Below are 9,890 nucleotides of genomic sequence, written 5' to 3'. Positions count from 1 at the left end.
ATCTGCTGTGTGTGTGTGTGTGTGTGTGTGTGTGTGTGTTTTAAATTTTAATCCCATTCATGTTTTCATCAGAGTGGGCTGCAAAATAGCAGTAAAGGTCCAGCCAGAGCATTCTTACAGCTTGCTTGAAGTCGTTTTGGTCACACATCTGGGCAACAAAATCACGTGACCTTCAATCTGATTATGTAATAATATAAAAATGTATCGTTTGTCTTGTCTATTTGCTTGATAGAAGAGTGAATCTCTCCAGCGAGGATGTGCATTTTGCCGACTTTCTAAACAAAAACATTTTGAGTTGTGGAAACATTCAGGTGAATTATTAAAAGTAATGTACTGTTTTTGAGAAATGCTTGACATCTGTATTGCATGGAGTCTATCGACTGCTCATCCAGCCTAAAATGACTGCATTACATTCCACAGAATGAACTCAGAATTTTTTTTTTTTTTTAACGGCACCCAACAAGTTATATTTTGGGTTAAGGTCTGGGAACTGGACTGGCAAATCCTTGAATAAAGTGCGATGGAGCCTTGAAAATAAAGAGCCTTGAATTACAGATTCATAGAAATAGGCCTACAAACTGTCACTGAGCTGATTTTTTGTTTGTTTGTTTGCCTTTAGATACAAGCAAAAATGTGAGAAATGTATGTATTTCAGGCGCCTACCACTCGATGGCAGTAGGTCACAACGTCAGGTCATAAAAACACATTTTGTTGTTTTTTGGGGGGAGGGGGCAGTGGGCTTGCAACGGATCAATTGCTTTTCTGTTCATTTCAATGGGAAAATATGATTTGAGATATGAATGTTTTGAGATACAAACTCATATCACAAGGCCGCACCCAATTTCCTTCCAGGCTGCAAGTGGCCCTCATAAAATTTAAAACTGTAAATTAATGTTTGAACTGAAGTAACATATACAATGTCTCCCTACAGCCTAAAATAAGCATCTCACTGCTGTAAAGGAGGATGTTGCATATGATTTTTAAATTGTATTTATACTTCAGTTGTAATATAACAATTGCAAACATATTTTCATTTATTAAAATTTCAAATTACCATTTTTATTCTATTTTTAAAACTATTTTTATATTTATGAAAAACATCTTTTTAAAATCACTGTTATCGTATATTAACTTTATCATATTCGCTCAATATAATTTGATTGTTATTAACTCAGTAAATTATTAATTATGTACACAATGGTCAATCAACATGAAGAGACCAAAATTTTTCCTCAGTCTCTTGTTCCTTTTGTGACGTAATGCACGCACACACACACACACACACACACACACACACACACACACACACACACACACACACACACACACACACACACACACACAGTGTTTATACTGTCTAATCCTCTCACTGTGACTCTCACATGATGAAAAAAATGTGCATGCCTGACAACCCCCCACGGCCAAACGTAGCACGGTGACTGCGCCTGGGCTCACATGCTCCACTGCAAACCATTCCACGTATGTCCCGCCTCTTTTTATTGGACCGGTTGAGAGAACGCACACGAAGGATTGTCTCCCAGGGATGGACAGCATCAGGAGATATTTGGTGGCAAGAAGAGTCCCTTGGCCGTGGACAAGGACGGAAGACACACCAAATGAGTCCAGCCTGCTCATACCAAAGGTAAAAGGTCACGCTGCTGTCTCATTGTGTTTTGTAACTACACTTTCAGGAACTTTCTTTGTATTGGTCAGTATTGTACATACTTGCCAGTAATTAAAGTCACAGGGGGTCAAAACTCATCAGTAAGCTGCAGTCATATTTGTTGTTCTTCACAGAGGATAAAGAATATACACCTGAGAGTATTGTTATAATCTGTGCTTGTATTGCTCTAACGTGTCTCTTCACATATTCATTGTTCGAAGGGTTACGACACCACGACCTACTGTATGCTAGTTTTTAGCCCATCAATGTTTTGCATTGTTTGTTTGCATTAAGCTAAAATGTGTGCATTTCCATCCATCCATTATCTGATCCGCATGTGTTTAGACAGAGAGATAGATAGATAGATAGATAGATAGATAGATAGATAGATAGATAGGTAGGGAGGATGCGGGACCCCACGGAACCACCGAGCTTCACCGAGTGGTCACAAGTGGTGAACGGGAGCCCAGATTCAAAGATATCCACCCCAACCATGGTTATTCTTTTATCGACTACTTCCTCAAGTACCTCCTGGTTCTGAGCAACCTAATGTTCTCCGTCCTGGGCCTGCTTCTTCTCACCGTGGGGCTGTGGGGCCTCATCAGCAAAGAGTCCTTCACCCAGGAGAAAATCGGAAGCATGGGCACCGACCCCATGCTGCTGCTGGGGACTCTGGGCCTCCTGCTGGCGTTTCTTTGCCTGACGGGCTGTGTGGGCGCCTTGCGGGAAAACACCTTCTTGCTAAAGTTGTTTTCCGGAATGCTTCTGGTGATCATCACGGCGCAGGTTTTGGCCATCATCGTGGTGTACAATGTGCAACAAGAGATCGGGAACGTCCTACGGTCAGCCATGTTGGCTGCCATGGCTCGCTACCAGGACGACCTGGATCTGAGGTTCATCACAGATGAGATCCAGTCCAATCTGCAGTGCTGTGGGGCGGATACTTATCGCGACTGGGAGGTCAACATGTGAGTTGGCTTTGGTGGATTTGAACTTCCAAGACTCTGTGAAGTGAAAGCAGAAATTTGTCTAAAAATACATAACTTTCTGCAGGCGTAAAAAGCACAATTACAGCAGATGACATTCAGTAATTTTCAACAAAAACTCGATTATGTTGTAATAAATCACTTCCTATATTGTTCGTAGAAAGGGTTCTATATTGTTCTTTTAAATTGACACCTCAAATGAATAGCTCTGTCATCCGGTGGCTGAAAATAGAATTACCCCCGATATAAACAACATTAAAACCAAAATAGAGTTATTAACTGTAATAGCGGAACCGTAAACATGGAGCCTGTGATGGTTAGGGGGTTACTGTATTATTGTCGTGCTTAATTCTAGAGGCATTGTTTTAATCAGTTTCGGAATCCTGACTTTTTTCTTTTTTTTAATGCTAAAACAGCCCCACCACTCCCTTGAGCGCCTTCATTTGCATCAGTGATTATCTGGCACTTTATCATGCAGTTAGCTAGTCTTTATTTCGGGTTGTCGGCGTGCCCTCTTTAGAGTGCCTCGTTGTTGGCTGCGAATGCACTGACATCACCCAGAGAAAGGCGGAAGAGCGAGGGTGGAAAAAGTTTTTTTATTTAATTTAATGACATTTAGCTCAGCGTGACAGCCAGCATGTGGATGGCATTCATGTAGCGAGGCTGCTTCAGATTGCCTTATTGTTGCGGCATGGAAAAGTCCTTCGATGACCCGGTGGGGTGTATTCCAGCCATGTAGTTTTGTGTAGGTGTAAGAAAGATGCTGGATAAAGTTGCATTGGTGTTTCCTGGTCGTGGTCTTTGATTGACAGTTGACAGTTGAGCAGGGCAGGCTTTCAGAGCATTGATTGGTTAAGTCGACAGTAATGAGTATATTGAAGTTAAATGTCATAATTTAACATCACCAACAGTGCATGTGTCACAAAATCATTCATTTCCAAAATTCTTACCCCACAGATACTACAACTGCTCAGCTCCAGGAGTTCTGGCCTGTGGCGTTCCGGCCACGTGCTGCATTGACCCACTGGAGAACGGCACAATGTGGAACTCTCAGTGCGGCCTGGACGCCCAAACGCTGGATGAGTTCAGCGCACAGAGCGTTATCTTCTTGGGAGGGTGCCTGGGGAACATCTCGCGGTGGTTGGAGCAGCACCAGGGCTTGATTGGGACCGTGGCGCTGGTCCTACTGGGAGTCCAGGTTGTGACTGTGTATGTCACCACACGACTCCAACAGAGGATCCATTGGCATAAAGTCAACGCGTAACCACATGTCAATTTGAACTTTGTGCTGATATTTCATGGGGAAAATATGCAAAAGTGACTTTTATTGCATGTACTACACCCATATTTGTGTCTTCAAAATGTCTGCTCACCCATCAAGTGTGAAATTACACAACCAAGTACTTTGTGGGGGGTGGTCTGCCTCTTTCTGAAAATATGTCAAGAAGAAATCTGCTCAGTTTGTGGGCCCCTTATTTCTTTACCTATGACTTGGCAGCTACCCGGGCAAAGAGCCACCATTTTATTCTCTCCCAAATGGGAGCAAGCCGCAGATACCAATCAAAACTACTGTGGTAGCATTTTCTGACATGCAATATAATGGTGTAGACTAATAGTTGGCCTCACAGTTCTGAGATTCTGGGTGCATATTTCCTCAGTGCTTGTGAGGGTACTTTGTATTACTGTATGATGTGATCCCCCCTAACTCTCACACACTGCATGGGGTCATTTATGTAAGGGTGTACGATGTGTACAACTCATGTAGTATGCACTCACTGGATTAAGACAAGAAGATAAGAAAACCTTTATTTGTCTCACAATGGAGAAATTCACAATTAGGATATAAAGCTGTCCTCCTCATGACTTTTTTCTGCACCTAACATACAAACACAATCGGCAGTCTCCTCCTCATAGGTTGCATTTGTATTCATACGAGGTATTATGAATACAAATGACTCCTCATAGGTTGCATTTGTATTCATACGAGGTATTTGCTATGACTAATTAATTGATCATCCACATTAAAACTATGCAGGTTGCCTGTCACATACTGGACACACACAACAACATAACAGTACTAAATTTTATTTTCATCTTATAATAATGTGTTTAACTTTTCTTTAAATTTTATTTTAGATTTGAAGTAATGGTTTGGTCCATAAAATCCAGTCACTATTAAATTACCTTGATAAGGTCATCTGCAAATGATTAGTTGAGTAGACTTTGTTTGTTCCGCCTAGTTTTTGTTTGAGACTGTTCACTTTATGACAATCCGCATTGGCTTTCATTTCGAACAATTGAGATTTGTATTCTTTATCACTTATGTGAAATATTTGTGTATGTTCTAGTTAAAAGGACAATAATAGGCTTTCGGCGACAAAAAAAAGTACAGGTAGTTGCATATAATTTTTTTTCAGTCTGTACATTAGACGATAGCGCTCAGATGTAAATTCAACAAAAAACGGTCTTATTGCTCCCGCAAGACTGTACAGTGTACACTTATGACCGCGTTTGGTTTTACAGATTTTCTAACTACTTCGCCATCTAGTGACTAGCAGTGGAACATCATTTCGGTTTCTTTTTGCCTCGGGGATTAAAAAGTCATGATTCTTTTTGTGGACATTAAAAATATACTCTTCTAAGTAATTACATATTACGACATTACGAGAACTTCAAGAACAAGAAAAGAAAAATTCCGACCGCGACACTCTTCTGACGTCATAGTTCAAAGGGTTAACGCTACGGAAGTTGGGGCCCCACGTGAGAACGTTAGTTGTGTTGATTTCAAATGTGCTGAAATAACGACGTGAGTCGACATGGGGAAGAATAAGAAGCGTAAGAACGACTCTGGGGAGATGGTTGACAAAATTGGACAGCAACCGAGGTAACGTAAACGCTACGTTAGGTTGAAGGCAGCTCTTAGCTTAGCGGCTAGTATGCCAATAGCTAGCTACACATTTACCACATACGGTATTTTTTGTTGAAGTTGGTGTGAAAGTCATAAAGATTTAGACGAGCATCTTTATCTATTTAAAGACAGTGAGTATTCTATTTCCTACAGATAGTGTTCGAATAAAAGCAAATATTTCTACATTTTAGTGCGAAGAAGCAGAAACGAGATGGTAAAGCCCCAAAAGCCAACAAAAAAGAGGACCACCTTGAGCACATCCCCTTCAGGCTGCAAGAGATCATTAAGAGCAAGGAGAGGATGGAGCAAAGTGGCTCTTTGAAGGAAAGCAAATTAAGAAACGGTGAGCAAATATGAAGCATTACTCATTAAAGACCTGCATGCTTGTGATAAGACTCGTGCATCATTTCTGTACGTTTTTTCCCCCTTAGCCATCCATTTTCATAGACAACCAGAGAAGTCCAATGTCAGCGATATAGCTGTCCCGCATTTCAAGCGAGGACATCGGGAAAGCGAGTCACACTACAAGCGGCGCATGGAGATGGAGTCCAAGCAGGTCTTATTCCTCACCAACAACCAGGTGGAGAGGAAACCCGAGCTGGATGAAGACAAACAAGAGAAGCCAGTAGACCAGAGAAAGACAGACAAAAAGAAAGAGTAAGCAGATTTTTACAGTGGCACCTTGATTTATAATATGCTCGAGTGAAGTGAAAAAAAACGGGCCACAGATTGCACTGTACTGACCTCGCATGTGGGCAAGTCAAGTCAAGTACAACTTTATTGTCAAATGTGCTGGAAATGCAACATACAGCACAGATGAAATTTCTTCCCTCTCAAGACAACATAAAACAAGGAGAACCTAAGTCACTGATGCGATTCACTCAAACACACAAAGTGAATACACTTGCAAAGAGCGAGTGTAACAAAATGTGTTTTTGGGCGGCCAGAATGGATTCATGGCACTTCAACCTTTTGTGTTTGTTGCATGTCATTGGTTGCCGCAGGTACAACAAACAGAAGTTGCAAAAGCAACAGCAGAAAAAGTTGGAACGACGTGAAGCCCAGTTGGAAAAGGAAATGTTCCAAGGTAATGTTATTCAGCAATGCAGCTCAATGGTAATTTAGTCTGCGGACAATCTAAGGAACACCTGACTTTTTAAAAACTGAAATACAAACAGTTGGCTCTCTGGAGTGCCCATCCAACGGCCAATGATTTTACATTTCATAATGGTGATAGAAAACCAATTCACATTCAATTTCCTTCCTTCTTTATTGAAATCAACTACGGGGATACATTCGAGTTTCACCTTAAGATGTGCCTCGGCAATTTCGCGATGACATCTGTAATGAATAGTGAAGTCAAAATCATAAAACTGATGCCTTTTTTTCACGTTTGAAAGGAGAGTAGCCTTTCATTTCATTGCAGTGCCCGAGCCCCCCGACTAATAGTCATGGTAACATCAACTCAAAAATGTAGTGATTTCAAGTCGATGCTCGCAATGATATACGTATTTTTCATCCTTTTGTGTTTTGGCAGAAAATGTCGCCTCCTTTAATTCATGACCTAGACAGAACTAAGTCAGTAAAACTATTTTTTTGTCTTACAAGATGACATTCCCTTCGGCGAGGTTTCAATGGAACCACCTTCACTAACCAGCAAACCCAAGAAAGCACCCATCAAGCCTCGGGTAAAACGAAACCCTCCAATGTACATTGACATGTCATGCGACCAAGTCATAATGCAACATGTTTCTCTCATCTGTTACCTGTTCGACCTGTAGGCCACTAAGGAGCTTCTCCTCAACTCGCTTCTCGGCCATGCGCCGGCGCCCACCACCAAGCCGTCCATGGCCAGGCAGAGGATCATGGAGGAGGAGCGGCAGCGGGCCGTGCTGGCTTATCGGCAGCTGAAGAAACAGAGACAGCAGCAACAGGAAGAGGCCAGGACTGTGAGGCGCAAGGTTCCCCAGTGATGGGGCACCGCGACAAGATTATTTTTCCTCAAGTGACTGTGGGAATTTTGCAGTTAAATATGATGTGGCTGAAGCCCGGCAAGGCCGACACATTTGCATCCCAAGGCTGGGCGGAGACATTTAAATGCTGTTATCTTGTCAAGCATTTATTTGTTGTTACGCAGGCAGTCAGTCCTCAGTTTACAATGATATCAACGTATGAGGTTACGAATGGCGTGCGATGAAGTAGTCTGTGTAGAAATACATTCTCATTCGACAAGGTACGTCGTAATTCTCGTCAAGTTTGACAATTCTAGCCTAGAAATGTTGGAACGGAACTCAAGAGAAACCGGACGCTGCTGTAGTGCGCTCAGCGGTGCAGGGGTTATACAGTACTACTGAAGGGCCGCTTGAGGGCAGTGTTTCAGAAAACACAAATCCACTTCATTTATTTGGAGAACTGTGGTGCCATGCTATCTAAACGAGATAATATAAAACTGTTTTTATAATGTCAAGAGGAAAGTATATTTTTGCTGCTCATATGATTCTTGTGAGCTGATGTCTCTTTGTGTTTTACCTGATCAAAATCAACAAACATGTTTGGTAAGAAAACAGTGAAACACACTTTAATGCGGCTTGGCTTCCAAGTTGTACCAATTTCAATAGGAAATAAAGAAAAGCGACTAACTGGTATTAGTTCCAGACTCAAACTGGCGACACCTTTTTTCAATATTGAAATAATATTTGACATTTTACAATCTGCAATAGACATTTAATTAACTATTTTTTTACAATACAAAGAGTAAAATACTTAAATGTTGATTTTTATTCATGATAATCAAATTACACTGTAACAAATGAATGCAACAGCATAAAAAAGAATAAAAAAAATAATCAATTTTAATGACGTAGTGTGAGAAAAAAACAACAAAAGTCGAAATTCATAGCTATTCATAATGGAAATAAGTTTCAGTCCCCCCAAATGCATGGCTGTCCAAGTAGGACCACAATGACCAACATTGAAATACAGTCGCATGACCAAAGCGTTTGTACAATAATATGGCAGTTTTTAATTCCTAAAAGCCGCTGCAACATTATGCAGTTTGAACTTGATCACTGATTTTAAAGACACGATTTTTGTTAAGTACTGCAGATTAAAAATCTTTTGCACATAAAATTTGATTACAAATTGTGCCCACGTGTTTGAGAACAAGCGGTTCTAAAAGATGAAATGCCAACGTACTCTTGCCTACTTAAATGTTAAATACAACTGAATTGTGATTAACCAGCATACTGTACTGGACTTAAAAAAAAAAAAAGCCCCTAACTGCCTGTTCAATTTATTTAATAATATGTGCGGTGTACTAGAAGTACAATACATTCATAAAAACGTGGAAGCTGCCAGATGAGAATCAATCACATCCATGTTGAAAAGTGAAGCACTTATTAGCAGGCGGCAAGGCTATTTGCATATGTAATACATTTGAAGGTTAACCCTCAATCCAGCAATGAGCAAGGCCTTTGTTGTCATCGCTGACCTGTGCCACAAAGTCAACAAACAGCAGCCAGATTGTACTTTGTCAAATATGGCATACACCAGCATCATAATAGTAATGAGTGCCGCGCTGTCTGCCCCGCGCTGTTTGATCAGCTTTGACCAGCAAAGCCTTCAAGTGGCTGCTTGTGTTTATCCGCCTGCTGTCGCCGCGGTAACAAGGAAACGCAGCTGTTTGTGAGAGCTCGAGTGTCGCATCTGCTGAGGTCGTGAAAGTGGTGTCGCGCACGTGGCCTTGCATGTGCACGTGACAGCTTGAGTGCTCGGGAGCGGGCTTAGCCGGGGTGCTCACCGATGGCATCAAATAGTGCTTTTGTTTGCGTCCATTTGGATACATTTCCCTGCGAGGGGCTTTTTTTTTTTTTTTTTTTGTAATGCATCTTTGGAATTGGAGCAGGCGGCCCGGAAGACCAGTGGTTAGCGCGTTGACCTCACAGTGCAGAGGTCGTGCGTTCGATCCTGGCTCCGGCCTTCCTGTGTGGATGTTAGGTTAATGCTGGTAATCAGATGCTAAGAACACATCAGGAACAGGAAGACTCAGGAGGCAGGCATAGTTGTCTTTCTTGCAAGAGAGAGCGCGCTAAAACATGTCTCGGTTCACAATCTCAAAGCAGCTCTCCAGCTGGCTCTGCAATGTAAACCGTTACAGGTTCCGGGGCAACTCTGAAGAGTGCGCGTTTGTCTCCTTGCATTTATTGGAAGGATGTCCCTGATACACAATCTTCTAACGGGAGTGGGGAGTATTTTCACATTCCACAACAGTTTCAGTAAAGGAGAGTTTCAATGAGAACACAGTTCATTCCTGAGATGTCGTCAAACGGCTCCT

General features: G+C 41.7%; 2 protein-coding genes across 2 annotated transcripts; both read left to right on the top strand.

The window, feature by feature from the left end:
• Positions 1 to 2,062: 2,062 nt before the first annotated feature.
• Positions 2,063 to 4,583, top strand: tspan10 (tetraspanin 10; the record flags this gene model as incomplete). The annotated part of the gene is made up of 2 exons (XM_019897354.1): positions 2,063 to 2,631; positions 3,607 to 4,583. Coding segments are annotated over 2 exons (876 nt in total), but the record flags the coding sequence as incomplete, so codon positions are not given.
• A 770-nt stretch (positions 4,584 to 5,353) lies between these two features.
• On the top strand, positions 5,354 to 8,205 carry ccdc137 (coiled-coil domain containing 137). Its single transcript, XM_019897436.1, has 6 exons — positions 5,354 to 5,533; positions 5,749 to 5,900; positions 5,989 to 6,214; positions 6,562 to 6,644; positions 7,166 to 7,245; positions 7,339 to 8,205. Exons 1-6 carry the CDS (start codon positions 5,466 to 5,468, stop codon positions 7,528 to 7,530), a joined length of 801 nt encoding a protein of 266 aa, XP_019752995.1. The 5' UTR covers positions 5,354 to 5,465; the 3' UTR covers positions 7,531 to 8,205.
• The last annotated feature ends 1,685 nt before the right edge of the window (positions 8,206 to 9,890 follow it).

This window comes from Hippocampus comes, unplaced genomic scaffold, assembly GCF_001891065.2.
Source record: "Hippocampus comes isolate QL1 unplaced genomic scaffold, H_comes_QL1_v1.1 scaffold238, whole genome shotgun sequence".
Classification (NCBI taxonomy): Eukaryota; Metazoa; Chordata; class Actinopteri; order Syngnathiformes; family Syngnathidae; genus Hippocampus; species Hippocampus comes.
This window is presented reverse-complemented; position numbering and strand designations above follow the sequence as displayed.